We start from the raw sequence: 20993 nt of genomic DNA on the forward strand, positions 1-20993 counted from the left end.
CTGAGTATTTTTACTAAAACGCCAGGAATTTCAATTCCAATTTAAGCTGCTTTGTACTCTCCTGCATTTTTGAGGCAAATATTTTTCATTCCTACATTTATCTGACATATTTAATACATTTTAAATATAAATATAAATTGTAAACAATGTCATGCTACAGGTCAAGATTCCCTGCCCTATATAGTTACAAAATGATGGTCATTTACTAATTGCTTAATTATGAATTAATAATATAACGTACTTTCTGGAATAGTGAGTACTTCTACTTTTGGTAAAGTGTAATTTGGAAAATATAATAACATTTATGTACATTTAAAAAATATTAAATGCAGGAATATCAGAATATTGTGTGGTGCTGCAATTTTTACTGATGTTTAAGGCAGACATTCTGAATTATTGTGAGCGTGTTCAGTCCAACAGATCAATACTACTCAATCAGAAACCATTCATTACTCTGAGGAGGAGCCATGATGGAAGTGAGTTTGCAGTTGGGAATCACAATGTAAAAGTTCTCCATGACTATGATCAGATGCTCATTTGGATTATAATTCATCATATAATGTGTAATTTAAGTTTTTTTTCTGCATTTACTAACTGTTGCTGATAAATAAAAAAAAAAAGTTTGCTGCCTCATAAAAGTGTGAGTTTAGGTGTTCATCAGCACAAAGTGAATTTTAAATAAATGACAAGTGCAATCCTTTTTTAAAGCACATTTTGATTCACCCCACCATCTAAATAAAGCCTTGGAGGAGCACTGTCCGAAAATCTTAGAACATACTGCATCCTACTCTAAACATCAGGATTCAAATGCTTCAGAATAAAATAACTGCGTTTGAGGAAACGTGTCCACAAATGATCTGAATAATTATTATATCTCTTACCCTGCCGTTCACAAACAGCTACACTAGCAGACAGCCACGTTGGCCCACCAGGTCAGAAGTGTCCATGGGGACAGCGCTTTAAATAGGAAGAGGATCAAAATCAAGGGCTGGATTTGGAAACAGCTGCACAACATCAATGCAGGGGCTTGTACGGGGTTCCACTGTGGCAGCAGCCTCCCCGCTGAGTGCAAAGATGTGCAGCGACAAAAGCTGGAATGAGCCTGGAGGGGGTGGAGAAGAACATCTCACCAGACTGGAGCTTGGGGGACAAGATGATGTGACAGTTTACATGGAAAGGATGGCAATTGTCTGAGGAAGCAATGAGTCATAGAAATGTAGGAAATATGCACATAATAAGGTGGGAGGACTAAAATTTGTCATGGAAAAATGTTACCAAATTATATAGCGGTATGTTGAACCAAATCACACCTGAGTGTATTTTGGCATTTTAACAGAACAGACAGATGTGTTCATGTCAAGTGCATAGAATAAAAAAATATACTCAGATACATATACATACAGGAGACTGGAGGAGGTGGGGGCATCTCATTGGACAGGAGCGAGGAGAGATGAGGGGAGTGAAATTATATACACACACCAATACAAATTCCAACATTGGATACGTCAGCAAGGACCAAAATTGTGTCAATTCACTGATGTTGTATTTTCTGAAAAGAAAGTGTCAATTCTTTTGTGTACATACCAAAAAAAAAAAAAGGGGTGGGGGGGGGGGGGATTCATCTGGATATTGCAAAAGACTGATACAGAAGTTGATTACAACTCTTCCTGCAAGAATGAATAGATAATGTCTTTATGAAGTCTCATCACAAAAGCAGAAACAACATTTAAGAGCATGTGCAATGTGTGGCACCCTCGGAGATCCAGACAGTTTCAGAAGAGCGCTTGGATGGGCAGCTGCAAGCTGATGTGATGACGTGAACTGCAAAAGTTAAAACTACATTCAACTGGCTGTCATGTGCAGTAAAGTGTTGCAGTTAACATTAAGTAATGATAGTATAACTCGACCACAAGAGAGGCTTGCGGAAAATTTATTTGAATTTGAGAACTGGCAGTAGACTATAGAAAATATATATATTTTCTGCTTATAAAACATGAAAACATACAGTTGGCCTATTTATCTAAGCATCAATTGTTAGTATATACAATAAAGATCTCAGAAAGTTTTCAACGTGAAACTCAGAAAATTTAACACGTATCAGAGTACAACAGAAGACATTCAAATGTTTATAATATTCAAACAGAAAATCAGCTTAACAGTACACAATAAAGGTAGTCTGTATGTTTTTAATACATGGTTAACTGTACACAAAAAAAACAACAAACACCATAATTAAACATTTTGAAATTATATCCCTTTTCATTAAGAAATTACGTTAATACCAGAATCATTTTTCGATAGTGATGCATCATTTATATCATTTATATTAGATCACACAAAGAAATAAAAAATTAATTAAAAAGTTATTAGCATTGGACTGAGTCCAACGCCCCACTGAGCCCACAGCAAGGGCTCAGTGTGGCGCCAGTGAACTGGGAGGTACCAAATAAGAGTTTTTGAGCATAATACTTTAACATAAAAATACTACATTAATTATTACACAGGTAGAAGTACAGAGGCTTAGCAGTCTTGAATAGTTCAGGTACACAACATACACAAAAAAATCTACCACTTCTTATTTTTCTTCATAACAAGATGCAACATCAAATTTCAAATCACACATTCACAATCTTTGAACATTTTCAGTATGAAAATAGAACAGAAAAAGAGGGACAATTTTCCTGCAACACTAATGTCAGGAAAAAAATAATTTTTATATAAGTATATATATATGAAACATATATATTTTAAATTAACAGTCAAATATATGAGCATATATATACATAGTTTTACAAGGTAGCAAAAAAGCTATTTGCAACATCCCCCTAAGTCCTATCAGATCAATGTAATAAATTATCCATGACATTTCCATTTGAAAAAAAAAAAAAAAACAAAAAAACAAAAAAAAAAACCCCAAAAAAAAAAAAAAAAAAAAAAAACATCTTAAAACTACAAGTTAAAAGTTTGTCAAAATATTAGAGAACCCATCTTTGTTTCAAAAGTGAAATAAGATATTGCACCTTTTTTCTTTTCTTTTTTTAAACCAGAGTACAATAAAATGACAATGAAAAACAGCATATAATGCACAACAGGAATTAAATTAGAACTATTGCCACTGGCGGACATTAATCCTTTTTTAAACCTTGTAACAAAAAATACATTTGCTGTAACAAAACATCACAGTTTCATTTCACTCAATTATGTAAAAGGAAAACATTTTAACACACTCTTTAAACATCTTATGACATATACGACAAACTGTATTCAAGACTGCTAAGCACAGAATCATGGTTTCATTTCAACATAGCTAGAAAAAAATAGATCATATTGCCTTTTGAAATGTTACAACTCTTGGGTTCATTTTGGCGGTACAATCAAAGACAGGAAAAAAAAAAACAAAACAGAAAAACAAAACAGCTCTCTCAAGTCCAAAAGGGGATCCCAGATACGGTCTATTCAAAATAACAGTGTACATAAGCATTTAGTAACAAATAAATGTTCCTGATTTTAGAAATATTACTTTATAATCTAAGTCATTCTACAGCTAGTGTTTCTCACTAAGAAAAAAAGTCTTCAAGGCGTTGCAAATCTTGAAACCCCTCTGTTAAAAAAGGGTAGTTTTCATCCTCAGTGTTTCAAGTCTTTAACCTGGACGTCATCTCTAATGATCCTGGAGGACAAAAATCAGTTTGTTGGTCATTTCCCATAGCATTTCATCGTATTCTGTGACTTGGACTAAAAAAACTGACATTTTTTGGGACTTGGAAGATTAGATTATATTAAGAATATTTTTGTTAAACTAAAGGTTAAAAGGTATTGAGAAAACAGCACATTCACTGCTGTTTCATCAGCAGCAGGAAGGTAAAGTGGGATGGCAACAAATTACCAAATGTGTATTGATAAGAAACTGAAAATAGTCCCAAAAACATGCTATCAGCTAACCATTTGATACCCGATTAGTCTATTAAACTTTGGGGGGGGGGGGGGGGGGGAGAGAAAAAAAAGGAGAGACTACAATTGCCCACAGACGTTAAATTTACTATAATTTAAGACAAATGAAACCCTGAGAAACAGCAATAGATGTTTGTCATTTGCTTAAAAATGGGATTATCAAAAGTTTTCTACTTTGCTTTCCCCCCCACCCAATCGATTTACTAATCGATTAATGGACTAAATGTTTCAGCCGTATGTCTGTCTAAATGACATTTGCTGAAATCATGGTTCCTTGTGGTTTTAAGAAACAATGTGGTTGAAACTTAATACATATTTACTCAGTTTAATGTGGACACTTAGTCAAAAGTGATGCAACTTAATTAAACGGCCATGATAATATAGCCTCCCTTCATTAAGGTTTTAAAGGTTGCGTTTCATTGAACCTGTTCTACATAGGTCGTTGAATTTTTGGGAAACATGGTCAGTCAGTGCTGGCTATTGGTTCTCACCTGAAGGCCTGGAGTTTGTGTCTGCTGTGCACCCTGGTTGAAGTAAGTCATCGGCTGTCTATAGAAGTCAACCCAGGCGTTGTAGTCAGCATTAGAGGTCTGCTGAGATCCAGGACCGGCTGCCTGACCTGAAGGGGGGTGAGGGGGTATCAGTTAGGGAGAATTAGAGGAGAAGGGATCAAGAATATAATGTGAGTGAGGAAAGGAAGAATTAGAGGAGTGAAGTGTGATGGCAGAGTGATTGCTGTGCTCATGTGATAAAACAAAGACTCACCCCATGTTTTGTTGTATTCAGGAGCAGTACTCTGGGCTTGGTTTTGCTGACCTGTCATAAGAATGTACCAATAGATAGATGACACAAATGCTTCATAAAGATCCACGTTTCAAGTATTGCCTGATCAAAGTTGAAGTCCATCTCAACAAAGGAGATTAAAATGAAAGCTTAACAGAGAGTAAAACACAATGGGCCATGAGCTGGTTGTTCAAAATATTCTTTTCTCTGTGAGTGGCACTTGCCTAGCTTTTTATAATACTGTTCCCAGTCCATCTGGCCTGTCTGGGATCCATTGTGACCTGAAACCAGACACAGATAACCAGAGTTACTGAGTGGGTTTAGCCCTTCCCCTTTTTCACCTTCTGCTCTCATCTGCAGTGAAGCATCCTAATGATTTCCAACAACAGTAAATTTAAAATGTGTGTGCAGCAGAGATGAGCTCCGGCATGGAGAACGTAAATGTCTCAGACAATACATAATAAAACTCCAATAAGACTCCGCTGACTCTGCTCTGAGTGACATTTAATGAAACAACTTCAGGAGGGAAAATTGTTTATGCACTTTTTATTCCCTCATTACGTCACACATTGACTACAATTACTCACCGGGTGAGAGATTCCATACTTTTTTTTTTGTGTGTGTTTTTGTGTTGAGATTTAGGATTTAGATTCACTTAATTTGAAGTGGACTGACTTACTGTGGTCCTGTTGGCCTTGAGGCTGCCATATTTGAAAGGTTGTACCCCATCCGCCAGTCATGAATGTTTGATGCCCGCTGAAGGCAAAAGAAAACAAATGATGCCAGAATAACAAAATGTTTCCCAACTATAATTCCTACTTCCTACTGAAGACACCTGAAGTCACTATCAGAGCACATTTGAGCCATAATACACAAGCAATTATATCAAAATGTGACTTGGTGAGGGGAGAAATCCGATTCTTACTGTTGAGGAGGAGTGGTTGGTCCTTGGTTGTAAGGATTCATACCAAAGCTGCTGTTGCTCCCCATTCCCGGGCCCTGGAGCAGAGAAAGGGAAGAGGAGGTGAGTGAGAGACCACACTTGTGTTTAAAAAGGAGCCAACAGGCAAGGTCAGAGGGCAAGACCGGCTGCTGATGCACTCCATTAAGTCCATTTGATGGATTCTTCATGTTTAACCTCTGGTGACATCCTGCTGGCCACCAGGACCACAGTAGCCTAGCTCGCCACAGCAGCTCCCCACATTGACATGTGTGCTCATGAATATCAAGCTAGACAATAGCAGTTTGGGGTAGTACCGGAGGGGGTCCGGAGCCAGACCACCTACCCCAATTCTCTCATCGATCAGCTGGCGGGCCTTTTCCAACTGCTGAGGGGTGCCGCGAATGGAGAAGATGCGCACATTGGGGTCTGTGTTGGGTGGTGGGTTTCTCTGTAGCTCCACGTGGGCACGAGACTGCTCTTTGATGTTTTTGATGGTTTCTCCACCTGGAAAAGCATCAAGTCATGATGAGTTTTTAAACTTTATTATATGGCTGACAGTCTTCAGATAGAATCAAAAGCTTTTAAAGGGGATACAACTGACATTTTCCAGAGTCCATCAACTATGAGAGTAGAAACAAGTAAGAAAGTTCCTCCCAGTGATGAACCTTTGGAAGAGCATCAGCTGAATTTTTGGCTACTCTCCACTTTGAGGAGCTTTATAATGAGATCTGAGATCCTGCCCATTGTTTAATTGCCCAGCACCAAACTTTAGCATTTTGGTTCACACTCATTCATTTTCAGCTGCAGCAGATTATTGTTGTAGGTACAAAAAAAAAAATCACCTTTTGAACACTGAACAGGACACGGACCCAGTTAGCTACCAGTCTGAACAAAGTGTAGCATTTAGAGGCTCAAGGGTGTAATGTTCAATCTCTTTCAGCTGTTCTGGGTATCGGGTGTGGACAACATGTGAAATCAAGTTCAAGACATCCAGTCTGTGATTATACTTAAATGCAATGGGTGTTGCACCCATTACATTTAAGGCACCCAAGGAACAGTGAACCCTCACATGACCGAATTTGGAATCATTTTTCATCAGTAATCATGAGGCCAGACCTCTCTGCAGAATCCCACGGACTCACTTGACTAAACCGAAGTTCTACCTTAGGAAGAGTCTGGCATGTGTCCCACCACTTATCTACCATTCTGTCGTAACATCCATGCAAATCAGTAAACAAAAGGAGACATCTCATGCACACCACCAACCCCCCCTCTGCATCAGATGCCAGTTTCCCGACGTGTGGGGAGAGCAATTACACCAGCAGGGAGAAACGAAACAGAGCTGGCAGGAGAAAAGGACCAAAATTGAAGCGTATCCTCCTTCTGGGATATCATTTGTCTCTTTTACCCTTTTCTTTCTTGACTCGGTGTTGTCCTCTGTGATGAGAGGAGGGAGTGAACGGGGGCATACAGCCCCCCCCAACAATGCCCATCTAAACGAAAAAGGCTGAGGTTGCTTCCCGGGGGGACACCGGGGCTGTCCCAACATCAATTACACATTTGTTCACTTGTGGCTGACACTCGGATGACCCTGGCTGACCTCCGAATGAAAACGCTCATCAAAACCTCTCCTCCTCCCGTAGCCTATTCCTTGCTGCCAACAGACTGCACATGGGCCATTAACCCATTGTCAACCAAATGAAACTTCTGCCTTAATGAAGCCATTATGAGCTCTTCTAGTCAGACAGCAGAGAGCAATGAAGACCCTGACTATTCATATCATGGACTGGGCTGTAGTGAAGACAGATAATACGGGCCTTATTAATGAGACTGGTTTAGCGAGCTGGAGAAAAAGGAGGGGATACAAAAAAGTGCAACTGGTGACGGTATTCAGGGCAAAGCCTGGGGACTTGCTAGCTGCTGGTGATAGAGAACAACTCTGAGGCCTCAAGGGAAAACAACACTGCCAGAACGTGTGACACAGAAATTACCAAAGCTACAGTAACTTTCCCATTTAACTAGGCTGAGTGTTGCTGCTGGAATATAGATGTATATTTAATATCCATTTATATCACTGAATGGAAATCATGTGCAATCCCACTCCTGCCCAGACAACCAGTCTGGGAAAAGCCACAGAATAACTGAGAATAATCAGCAGACCAATAATGAAATGAATTATAATTGCCATACACAATCTCATTTTTCATTGAGATGGGCAGTGAAAAAAACCAAACACATTTATCTTTTAAATACTATGAAACAAAACCTTTTTTTTTTTTTTTTTTAAATCTGCACAAACCCCACCTGCCAAGGAAGACAGAGAGATTAGAGTCAAAACCCTGGAATACCCAGCAACTGAACATTTGTTTTAGTTTATTTTGGATGAAAACTCATGAGTTAAGTTGTGGGACATATGTTCTAGCTCTAGCAGTGAGTTTGAAAGGGTATTAAAGTCTGAGCAGGTTGGTGGGTGGCTTGATTCATCACAAGCTCTGTGTGTGTAGGAGGTCAAAACAGAGGGGCAATGGGCTGCATATGGCATCGTAAAGATATTAATCACCGCACCCTTTAAGGGATGGCTGACAGCACCCAGACCCACCGCCATCTCCACCATATTGGCCCACTTCATATGCTAATGCATAGAGAGGGGGACGCAACGCCCAGGTTTATTTGTTTCCCTCGCCCCACTACATGCACAAAAGCCACTTGACATTTCTATTGCCATGTTTTTATCTTAGGTAAAGAGGCCACCCCCTCAACCCCACCCTCTACTGCGCACGCGCAGACAGACAGACAGACACACACACACACACACAGCAAAGCGACATGCATGCGTGTGCACAAACACACACACACCTCCTTCCAATGCAATGGTCAATGACTTTTAAATAGCTGGCAATAGAGTGGGCATGAATAGCCAATAAGCTAATTCCTCCTATTCATTCCCTTGCTGCACTCTATTGGGCTGAAAGACCCTCATTAGATGCCAGGCAGCCTTCCACATGATTGAGGGCTGTTATTATGCACCTTTAACAATTAATGTCACATTACACGCATTATCCCCGTCATTAAGCCCTTAGTGAAGCCAATGAATGCCACTTGTGCTGTATACATGAGCCATGGAGGGTGAATAGGAGGGTGGTCAGCCACCCCCCCCTCTTCTCATCAGTTTCACGCAGTGGCAGAACACCAAACAGCTTTCAGTTATTAAAGGAAAAAGGCAATCTGATGATATTAAGATTATGAAAATTGTGTTGGTATTAGGCACACCCTATATTTTTTCTTTATGAGAGAAAGTTCGGCACATGACAGACAAGTCCAGAAAGTGAAATGCAGTTTAAACAAAGAAAATGCTTCCTTAGAAGTTTAATATGTGCTAACAGAGATACAAAGCAGAATTGGCCGGTGTTAAAAATGACCAAAAAAAAAAAAAAAACTGACTTCACCTTTGCCAATGACGAGGCCACACTTGTCAGCAGGTACAGCGTATGTCACCTCCTGCAGGCCACCGGGTCCTCCCATGTTACTGTCACCTCTGCCTCGACGCCCCATGACCCCCCCAAATCCATCCCGCTCCTGGTGGGAGGAAATCAGTAAAAAAAAAAAACAAAAACAAATCAACAGTCAATAACCGAAAGCAATGGAGGAACTTTGTGTTCACAAACACAACACCCTCCTCCCTAAAAAGAAGAAGTACTAAAATTTTGCCTAAGGCAGCATTTGCTCCATGAACTGTTGGAGTTCGTACTTCATGTAGAAAGGGTTAAATTAAAAAGCACATTTTATTTCAGATGCCGACCACATACTTGGGCTGTTTGAACAAGTTCATTGATGAGGTGGACCGCATGGTGGCAATGGTCGGGCTGGCCCATCACCTGAGCAACTCTGTCAGGACTGACGCCATCATCTGGAAAAGTTCAACACAAGCACGCAAGCACACACGCACGCGCACACGCGCACACACATGCGCACACGCGCGCACACACACACACACACACACACACACACACACACACACACACACAAGCAAGCAACAAAGTCTCATTTCCTGTTTTCTGACTTTAACAGTGTGCAGGTTTTGAATTTTTTCACCGAAAGCACCGAAAAAAGCTGAAGCTGAGGGCTATCACACTGGAATAAACATCACTGTCATGTAGAGTTCTATCAGCTGTCAGACACTCACACTCCCACCAAGACAAGCTGATTTAAGGTCTCCTACTGCACTGAAGCTTTAATGTTGTGAAACTGCAGAAAGTTCCTCACATGTACTTCTCTTTTTTATGACAAATATTGTGTGTCAATCAGCAGTCAACACGGACTGGGTGACTTTCTGGAGTGCCATTTCCTTCAGTAAATACTAAGCGTGAAAACAATATTTATCTGACACAATTTCTTTTATGTACAAGTCTGGTAATAATAAAGACTGGATTCTTTTTCCAAGGGTAAAGTTAGATTTGTACTTTACAACAGAGTTTCTGCTGAGTAGAAAGATCTGTGCCTTACATTACAACCTCAACAAAAGATGGAATTACTGTATTTGATCAAACTGGATCATGCTCTGATTATTTTTTTAGATACACATTTGGATTCTTGTATTCACTATAGATGCTGCTGACTGGTGTATACTTGTGGAACTGATTTCACAACAAAGTCAGTTTTATATCACCTTCTGTCATTTCTGAATCAGAGGATACTTCCATGACTACGTAGTGGAGGCTTGAAATGAGTGAAAAGGAGGGGACTGCTAAGTCTTACTTCAACTGTGCCACATGTTTTTTCTTCATGTGTCTTCACTTAGATTTTTGATGAGGCACATGCCAACCTTTTTATCATAATCTTACCTTGTTTGAACTGGATCCTGACTCCTGCATCATTCTGAATCTTCTTAATCATCTCTCCATTCCTGCCGATGATAATGCCAACAGCAAATCTGGGCACAACAACCTGGACAATGATGAAAGAAAGCAGGGTTCAGAAATATTAATCTTTCAAAATAAATAAACAAAAACATGTAATGTCCAGCAGAAAGACAAGCTCTTACATCCAGACTGCTCCCGCCCATTTTGGATCCAAAGTCCACTCTGCCAGCCCTGAAGTCTCCTTGGTCCTTGTCCCGGATGAGCTTCACTACAAGTTCACGGGCTTGCTACAGAAACAGAAAACTTTAATAAATACAATTTGAACACAGATTGTTGGATGTGAAGCAAAGCAGCTCAGCCAAGAGCCACTGAATAAAAACAAAGACGTTTTCAAATGTTTGAGCCAAAAACTGAAGGCATAAAATGTGTAAAATTGAGTGTAAACTGGAAAGATAGCGGCACACACTGTGTTCCTCTGTGACCAACCTGCACTTTGAGGGGATCCCCAGTGATTCTCAGGGGCTTGTCTGCTCCAGTGGGCATGGGGTCATCCTGGATCATTATCATCTGCACTCCTGTTCTCTCCTGCAGGGGTACAATCAGAGAAGCAGAAAGTAAAGTTCCCTGCAGCTCAAAAGACCAAGGGTGGAAATTCTGCAGGTCTCAAAGAACAGGTTTTATTTGGATCTATATCAGGGGGTCAATCCTTTCAGTGGCTGTGGAAAACATTTCAGTTAATTTTCAAAGCGTTTTTTGGTCCAAATAGATGTCAAGAACAAATTGAGCAAATTAAGAGTGAATAAGTGCTAAGAAATGTCAATGTGTGTGCATCGACAAGGGAGTACAACTGAGGTCTAAGTCTGCAGATACCTTGTTAATGATGATAAATTATTTTGTTCCAACACAAGTTCTTTTTTTTTGTGTGTGTGTGTGAGATATGAGTGTCCATGGTTCATGCTTTGACAATCGTGTCGTGATAGCCAATGCTGTGACTCAATGATGGGTTTATATTGCTGAAATAAGAATAATGAAGCTCCATGATCTGCTACCATACCTGCAGCTGTTTGATGGTTTCTCCTCCTTTTCCAATGACCAAACCAACTTTGTTGGCAGGGATGAGGATCTGTTGGATAGAACTGTTGCCATCCATGTCACTGTGGAAGCCTGGACCATAACGACACTGCTCCACAATCTCACTCAGCAGCCTCTTGGCCTGCCTGTTGGGAGAAAATTGAGGACCAAAAAAAACACTTTTGTCACCATAGCTACCGATTCTGGACAAAAAATTGTCTGTCACGTTTTTTTTTTTGTCAAATGTTCAAAGAGGTGTTCAGGTGATTAAGTGGAGATGTGAAAAGAGGTCTGAATTTGTAGCCTCTTAGTCACAACAATAGGAAACACTTTCCTGATGTGCTGTTCAGTTTCAGTAAATCCATCATAGTTAAGAGTTGAAAGAGAGTCTGTCAGCCACTTTTCATGCTAGACACAGACCCGTCTGTTACAACTGTCTTCACCAACTCTATTTCACTCACACTCAATACTTTTATTATGGAACTTCACAACCATTTGTGCATCAGAATCTTTCAAACAAAATTTTTGGAAAGAGCATTATGAATCCCTTCAGTACTCAAGCCTACTTACAGGGAGAGGGTGTGGAGATGTGTTTGTATTTCTGTGTGCATGTATATATAGTTTTTTAAATCAAAACTTAAAAATTTAATATTCAAAGAGTGACTCACTCTATGTTCTCTGGGTTGCCTGTCAGCGTGCAGGGTCTGTCCAACATGCCTCCACTGTCTGTAACCAAATGAGAAAATGAGGCCAACAATCCATAATCACCAATTTTCCTCTAAGGACTTCAAAATCTGTACACCTTCTGCTGTTACACCCCAAGTGTGGATGAGGAAAACTCTGCAGAAGAAACCTCAGAGTGACAGAGGCTCTATTCCTCTTCCAGGAACAGACGATATGTTATATCGATATCATATGTACAGAATATCCCAAAATAGAAACACATTGCAAACATATGGAGAATGTGGGTGTGGTAGAAAACCAAGAAATTCCCAGCTGTTTAATGTACAAAATGGTCTCCTTCACAAACTTGACATTTGTGACATTAACTTGAGACTTTTTTTTAATAATTGTACTATTAATTACCTCTAATATTTTCAAATGTGTTTTCAAATATGCAAGCTCTATGGCACAGTTTGACAGAAATTAATTTAGGAAGTTAAAACAGAGTAGGACTCAGAAGTCATTCAGTGTCCTTGTCTCAATTCACACACTGCAATATATTCACATAATCTTCAGCCAACTACCATAATTTCCAGATTATGAAACGCTACTTTTTTCACATGCTTTGAACCATGTGGCTAATTTATGGATTTTTACGGGTAGCGAGCTTCATGCTGCCAATACATTTAGTGTCACATCAGACCAATGAAATTGTTCGAGTTAAACGCACCCACACTAAATTCTTCAGATCAGTCATTTATTTTGCGCTTCACGCACACACCCTTATCATGGAAAACACACGAAGCAATGCATATGATGCAGCTTTCAAGTTAAAGACGATCGAGCTGGCAAAAAGGCAAAATCTTTCTGTCACATATTTCTTGCCATATGCCATTTCCTCCCATATTTCTGACACCTGCGGCTTATAAACAAGTGCGGCCTATATATGTACAAAACTGTTTTCCTCTTTAAATTTAGCGGGTGTGGTTTATATTCAGGTGTGCTCTATAGTCTGGAAATTACGGTATATTGTTGAACTACATTTTCCCTAATCTACTTTTCTCCCCCCCAAAATGGAATTAAAAGACCTCTACTTTTCTGAATGCTTCAACCAACAGGCCACACAAATCGATTCTATTGTGGGTGGGAGGTCCAAATATGTATATGGCTTTGACATCCTGCTTACTTGTAACTTACCTGAAGCAATCTGGATTTTACAACCCGATTCCAGTTGAATTCTTGAGATCTGTTCTCCTCCTTTTCCAATGACTATGAAGAGGGGGAGAAAAAAAACTATTTTAGGCCGTTTTGAATTTAGACTGAGGCCTAAAGCATTGACCCAAACACTGAGTAGAATGTCAATATGGGTGATCACATATTAAACGGTAGTAACTGGCTGTTGATGAACTAAAGGGCTACTTACTGAACCCCACCATCTTATCAGGCACTTTGAAGTCTTCTGTCGTGAAAGCCCTGTGACAGATTAGGACATGATTAATAACTCTTGCTCACTAAGGGGCAATAAAATCAGGACCCATCTAAAGCTAGACTTTTATCTGAAGCAACTTGTGCATATAAATAATGCAGTTGAGACTGTTAGTGCTGCAACTAAGGGTTATCATCAATCAATCTGTAGATTAATGGCTTCGGGTCAAAAAAAAAAAAAAAAAATACTGTTTGATAAACATGTTTACTTATTCTTTGTTGTTACAGCAGAGATTTAAAGAATCCATCTTATGTTGGCTATTTTTTGTTTTTCCATGATAATAGTAGATTGAACATGCATTAAAATAAACAAAGTGCTCACCTTTGATGTACCATTGCACCAAGGTGGTTCCCTACTGAGAGAGGAGAAGAAAAAAAATTGTTGTTCAATGAGGAATAATGTGAGAATGTGGCTAAGATAATGTTTTATATGTCTTTTAGTAATCAAAAACTGCAAAAATGAATGTGTTAGTTTTATGAGGGGACAACTGCAGATGGATATGGTCCTGCCAATCCTTTATGTTTGTGTCAGACCCCACAGCAGGGGGCTTTCACCGGCATGGAAATCAGACTTGCGAGTGTATGAGTGAGTGTTTCAATCAGAACGGCTCAGAAAGAGAGAAAGGCAGCAGCTGGGTCAGCGGCTGCTGGTCCTGAATTGAATTTTGACAGGTAGCACCAAGCAAGGGTCCTGTAGGGTCACTGGAGAATGAGCTGCCGTGGACGTGAACACCTGACTTGATATCTGGCAGGTTCAATCAATTTTATGGTCGTTTGCTCTGATTTCACTTCTGGAAATGCACTGGGGTTAACGCTTGAGCATGGTACAACTATGAATACAAAAAAGGAAGGTGTACTGAATTCATACAAGGCTGCAAGATAAAATATGAAAACTGAGTATATTTGTGTTCTTACACATTTGCAATTAAAAGCTAAGAGCTGCCTGCAGTTCGACACAAAAACATTTCCTCTAATTTGTCTTGCAATGATGAACAACCTTGACTGAAAAAAGTTAGGACAAAATGTTGCAAATGTGCGTCAAGTAAACTTACACTAAAACTACATACAATTTATCTCCATGCATTCAGGGCTGAAATATCAAACAAATGGCTTTGACAAGATAAGAGGAGGACAGGGTAAATAACTAGTGTTCCCACTTTGGGGATGTGAAATGGATCAAATCTTTGTTTTGGATGTTTTCGCTTCACTGCAGTGTCAGATACTTTAATACTCCATACAACCATGAAAATAGGGGAAACACTGATCTGTGAAGTAAGAGCTGTGGTTTTCTATGTAGCTCCACCTGGGGTGCTCTGCAAGTACACAAGATGAAAAATGAAAAAGCCCACATATAAAATTTCTGATCAATTCATAAGGCTGCTGGAGTGGCACACAAGTTAAGAGACTGTCAGCAGTGTTGAAGACTACGACAGCAGGGATGAAATGTAAAGTTTCACAGCCTATTTTCCCAGTTTATTATACCCACAAAGTGGATAAACTAGGTCATTGTTTCAGGGGATAAGTATAAAATCACATCATGCTCCTCACATTTTTGCAGAGCCTTAAGGAACATACTGTGAGGTCCTCATTTCATATTTCATGGAGACCAGAAAAATAATCAAGCTCTTTCTCCATATAGAAAGCTAAGAATTGCCATGATATTCACTGACAAGAATCAATCTCAAACATCTTTCTGGGCATGCACACATTTCCACACATTTTTTTGGCTGTTAACATGCAACTCCATGATTTCCCTGGTTAGAAAAGCAAATGATCAGAGCTTTGGACAAGACATCCTCACATGATAGAACCTGAAAACTAGCAACAAGTGAGGGAATCAGATGTGCAGCTTGTGTACTTATTTACAGAAATAACTTTAAAACTAGCCCATTTCTTTGACTGCCATGGAAAACTTGGCATTGGAAAATTAACAGCTTCAAGCAACCAATGCTTCTGCTTTTGTGTTTACTCAAAATTACTGAGGCTAATATGTGATTTGGTACAGATTGGTTGGCAAAAATAACCACTTGGATGGAGCAAAAACCTTGAAACATTGCACAAATAGTTTGCACAAGCAGAAAATGGCCACAAGGCATCTCATCTGCCTTGAAGGTGCCCATATACATTCAATACAAGAAAACATAAGGCATCAGGGATTTCTGTGTGTATAATAAATGCTTACCTCCGTTGTCTAGAGAACGTTTTTGGCCTGCAAAGCTGTAGAGGGAGGGATCTATGACTGGAGAGGAGTTGTTCATGTTGGGCATTTGGTCTCCTCCCATCTTGGCTGCCATCTGAGGACCCGTCACAGTGGATGTGCAATGGAATAAAGTGGGAAAAAAAAAGTGTATAAGTGATGATTTTCTTTGAACATACATTTCCGTTCCCGGACATCAAGCACAAGCTTTCAAGATAAGTGAGACATGCTCCTTTTTTCTTGTTGCTTTCATCAAGCATCAAGTTCGCTGTGAAGCCCGTTTTGGAGTCTTATCTTTTTGACAGCTGAAAACTGCACTTTGTACAACATTAGAGCAGCTTTAAGCAGTCCGCTACAGTTCTTGTTGAGACTAGTGACACTGATGCTTTCCTTGAAACATCTGTCATGTGCCAGCTCTCTCTGACTAAACAAGCTTTTTCATGCTTTTGCTGAAAAATTAACAAAATCTTCACAGCACACGGCCATATCTCAATTGACTGAATATCAAGTAGATGGTTTGCCTTAAAGTTACAAAGGCTGGCTAAAGCATTAAAATTGATCTCCAGCTCCTTCAAGTGTGAAACATATGTTTGTAGAAAAAGTGGCAAGGCACAATAACAATTTTATCAGTTTTTAGTTTCAGTACCAATAGTGTTGTCCCCTCTAGTCATGTCATGACCACACTGGTATTAAAAGTTCTTCACATGTTTTTTTTTTTGTTTTTTAACCCCGAGATCTGTTATACCGCACACACACTTCTCAAGGTAACAGCATGTACAACTGCCTACACACAATATCAAGAGCAGGGAACTTATTTGCATTACAGTTTAGCTAAAACCTAATCTGTGTCAATTTTCAAAATCATCCACTAGCTGACCTAAAGCAGATGCTCGTCTACTGCGGTGATGGACACACAATTCCTCAGTTTCACAGCGCCAACAGCATTTTCCACTCCCCATTATTCCACCACCTCTCCGTCCATACAAAAAGTATAGCATTTCAGAAAATTATACTAAATTGACATCTGTGCAAGACTGGAATTTTTTTGCACAATATGAAAATATATTGCCAGCAATTAGAGTCTTCCATCACCTTCGGGGATGATTATCTACTTCAGAGCCTGCTGACGGAAGTGAGAGGGGTGGAATGGAATTAAGAGGCAAGAAAAGGAAGCAGGTGTTGAGTGGCTGTTTCACATGACATGATTGTAGCATCATTTGTGTCAAGAAACATGAAGAGCAATGTCGGTGAAGTCAATACCCAAGCTACACTTTGCTGAATCAGTTTATCAAAGTTTTGCTCCTGTGCAGCTAATATAGCTGAGAAGCATCCTTTCAAAGATCTATTTAAAAAAAAAAAAAAAATAAAAATAATAATAATATATATAGGTTGGCTATATTTTTGACTATTACTATTGAGTTTACTTACTGCACATCAAAGAGGAATGGTATTGATTAAAATTGAGCTGAAATTTTGCAAATACAGAATATATTATATGGAAGATAGCTTTCTTTGCAGTCTAGTACATTTTTGTGTCAAACTGCCTGGTACAAACTATTCTGCATTAAACCCCCACCACAACATCCACTGATTGCACAGGGTAAACAACTGTAGAGCTGGACAGGTAAAGTCACATCCTCAATGCAATCTTTGACTGAATATGTCAAACATCTTGATAGAATTAAAATGTACTTAAATGCCTGATTTGTCTAAACATAAATCAAAGGCAGTCACATGAGTATTTTGTTTATATTTAGGGTCCGAGACACCTTGTTTACTGGTTGTTGTAGCCGTACTGTTTTGTCAGTAATCAAGACTATTCATAACTCTCACTTTCACTCAATTAGTTTATTGTGTTTTAGGAAGACACAATGTTTATGTTTTGTTGCTTTAGAAAGGTTCCATGTGATTGGTTTTATATGAGGTCAAATTGCTACATTTTCTAACACAGACAATTTGTAAACAGTTCAGAGGGAATAATGGAAGGTATAATACAACAAGCAGCTAAGTCTCAAGCCAAGGTCAACATCTACTGAGTTTATAGATGTTACACAATGCTTTTATAATTGTGTAACTACTTCTTCTTCTGACCTTTTAAATGTCAGACAGAATCAGGTAACTTCCTACTGTATCTGTGGGGACCAACCCCTGACTTGTTGGAACAAAGCCTCCATCTCTCACCACCAGCTTCCTTATCATGTGGCACTTGGAAGTCTTAAGATAACACACAAATGACAGTGACTTCTCTCTCCTGTAATATTGGCAACAGATCATATCTGTTATTACTGTTAGGGGGTTGACATTAACTGTTCCTCCTCAGGTGGAAGATGCTAGTTTTGGCCCATCCAAAATCTTGTCGACCAGGTGTGAGCACAAATAATAAAGGAGATAAAAGAAGAGGGGTAGTTATGTACAGTAGCCATGTCATTTGCTTCTCTAGATGTGTTCAAAATTAGACAAACTGTCCAAGACAACTTTAAATTAAAATTTAGATTGATGGTTATTAAAATCAAACTATTCTGCCAGATATTTGTGCTCACCATTTTCTTTTATCATGATGCAAAAACGAGATTAAATATTTACAGATAGAGGTAAACTGTGTGTTTATAATCTACACTGGGGGAAGTTAAACTGGACTAAAGTCCAATTTCCACTCTTCTAAATGCAGTCAGCAGTTTACTGACCTTATATTACAGCAAACCATCAGGGCAATTTTTTTTTTGCCCAAGTTTTAATGGGAGCAGAACTGACGTGACCATCTCTGCAACAGTCACTGGATTATATACACCGAGCAGTGAAATGCTGGTTGTTTTCTGAGCACTTTGCAGGTATTTTCCAGGCAGCAGTGGAAAAATCCTTGTGTGGCAACCATGAGGAGTGGAGGGAGGCTTGTTTGAACAGATGACGTTACATTACATGGCCTATCTGTTAGGACACACACGCTAGCAAGCTAACACCCAGCTACATGAGCCTGCTGGCTTCTATTATTGTGCAACATCTGCCTCGTGTTTAGCAGCCAAGCTTCATTCGGGAAAATAAAATGGGAAATGGAGGGCTTTAAACACCGGGGCTACATGTGGGGACTGACCAGGCTCCCAGTGTGTCTCTTTAACTGGGGACTGGATGCAGTTTGGGGAAGCTAACTTTAAAAGCAGCAGCGTGTCCGTCTGGTGGCTGAACCTAATGCCTCGGGTTTAAAATCATCTGGGTCCAGATCCGAAGGTCTCAAAGTTGTTAGTGAGTTAGCAAGCTAAGCTAAGTGCAACTTCTGACTTGACAACAGGTTGCCGTGGGTCGACTTAACTTACTAAAGTTGCACAAACTTCGACACCGCCAAGGGCCTCCGTGTCTTCCGCACAAACACGACTTGTTTGGTGGTTTTGGAAAGTTTTGACGCTGTTAATTTACCCGTCTGTGGCCGCCAGCAAACTCTAATCTGTCCGCTCAGCTACCTCGGCTACTTAACGTTAGCCTGCTAGCTCGCTTGGCAGCGCTGGCTGCATGAGGAGTGTTTGTAGTAGTCGGGGGTCCCGACCCGGAGTCCAGCCCTGCTCCGACCCGCCGACCCGCCGCTTGTAGTCCCGAACCCGCCAGGCCGGCCGTGTCGGCCCCGGAGAGCGTTTTACCTGTCGGACCCGGCGTATCGTGTCGGCGAAGTCATCTTTCGTTCCGGGCTGAGCCACCGAGGCCTGTCCCTGAACCAGCTCCGCCATCATCATCATCCGCCTCGGCAGCTGAGAGCCACACTAGAAGAAGGAGGAAAAAAAAAAAAAAAAAAAAAAAAAAAAAAGAAAAAGCAGCACACGTGCTACGGCAAAGCTCCGCGAGCCGCGTGATCTCGCGAGTTGATAGCGGACCACACGTGTGATGAGACATGTTTACTGAAATATCACATGTGACACACACCACCATTTTTTAATAACATGACTGATGATAACGACACAGCCGAGCTCCCAAATACAAATCAGGAAAACATAGAATTAAAGCTTCGGAAGGACAGGAAATACTGTCCAAAACATAAAAGTTTTTATTTCGGAATTTAAAGCCTGCCATACAGGGATGACAGTCTGAGCCTCAATCTTCTCCAACCAGCATTTCTGATATCCAGTATGATGTAGATTGATCAATTGTCTGTGTTTTTCAACAACAACAACAACAACAACAATAATAATAATAATAATAACAATAATACATTTCCCATTCATGTCATTGGCTCTGTAATAGAAACACTTCTGTCCATATTGAAATACATGTCAACACTACTGCAGACTACAGTTTCCAAATGATGCTATGTCTCAATCAAAACAACTGTAAGAGTTTCAACAAAATAAAAAAACGAGCATTCTGACTTTCATGAAGGAAAATCTAGGTTAGAGATAGATTTAGTTTTAGCTGGGTATACTTTGTAAACCATTATGCACACATGGTATATATACTGTGTATACAAACATAAATATGTCCTAGTGTCTTCTGTCACCCATGTAATCCCAGACTGACTCGATGATGCTGAGATCAGGGCTCGCTCTGTGGAGGCCAAGGCCGTCTGCTGCAGGAATCCTTGTTCCTCAGATCTCCTTGGGAACTGATCGCATGTCTCCATCATGGTATTGTGGGGTGGAAAACATCTACACATCTTTTTTTTTTTTTTATCATGAAATGGAATTTATGGGTTACTGAAATTGTTTTAAAAGAAGAATTATGTGCATGCACCTGTGTTTTTCTGCGATCTTTACCATACAAAATGCTTGTCACAAGAAAAAAAATGAAGAGACAGAAACCTACATCTGTTTAACTAGCATTTCCTAGTTAAAATTCAAACATTTCAATCTGTTTTGTCAGACTCCAAAGTTTCACCTCTGACACAACAAAATGAAAATCAAGGGATATTGATTTTCCCCTGTGCTGTACATGTGGAAACATCTATTGTTGCACATCTGGAAAATGTCAGCAGCCAGACAGAAGAAAATAAAATTGCTGCAAATTTTCAAAATGTTTATGTAAAACAGTTCCTGATTCTTAAATTGTATCCAAACCTCACTGA

General features: G+C 39.7%; 1 protein-coding gene across 1 annotated transcript; it reads right to left on the minus strand.

Annotated features, from left to right (window-relative positions):
- Positions 1–2953: 2953 nt before the first annotated feature.
- On the minus strand, positions 2954–19674 carry fubp3 (far upstream element (FUSE) binding protein 3). Its single transcript, XM_029515720.1, has 19 exons — positions 19579–19674; positions 15938–16049; positions 14078–14111; positions 13694–13743; positions 13468–13539; positions 12276–12333; positions 11591–11753; positions 11023–11121; positions 10719–10823; positions 10519–10621; positions 9484–9584; positions 9124–9253; positions 6021–6181; positions 5660–5733; positions 5414–5490; positions 4959–5015; positions 4717–4767; positions 4443–4570; positions 2954–3670 (listed from the first exon to the last, which is right to left on the minus strand). Exons 1-19 carry the CDS (start codon positions 19672–19674, stop codon positions 3662–3664), a joined length of 1680 nt encoding a protein of 559 aa, XP_029371580.1. The 3' UTR covers positions 2954–3661.
- Between the last annotated feature and the right edge of the window lie 1319 nt (positions 19675–20993).

This window comes from Echeneis naucrates, chromosome 12 (assembly GCF_900963305.1).
Source record: "Echeneis naucrates chromosome 12, fEcheNa1.1, whole genome shotgun sequence".
Classification (NCBI taxonomy): Eukaryota; Metazoa; Chordata; class Actinopteri; order Carangiformes; family Echeneidae; genus Echeneis; species Echeneis naucrates.

Coding starts and splice junctions, on each gene's coding strand:
- fubp3 (XM_029515720.1), bottom strand. CDS start 19,674: ATGATGATGATGGCGGAGCTGGTTCAGGGACAGGCCTCGGTGGCTCAG. Junction 11,754..12,275: donor GGCAACCCAGAGAACATAGA/GTGAGTCACTCT, acceptor TTCTCCCAACAG/GCAGGCCAAGAGGCTGCTGA. Junction 5,016..5,413: donor TCAAGGCCAACAGGACCACA/GTAAGTCAGTCC, acceptor GTCTGGTTTCAG/GTCACAATGGATCCCAGACA.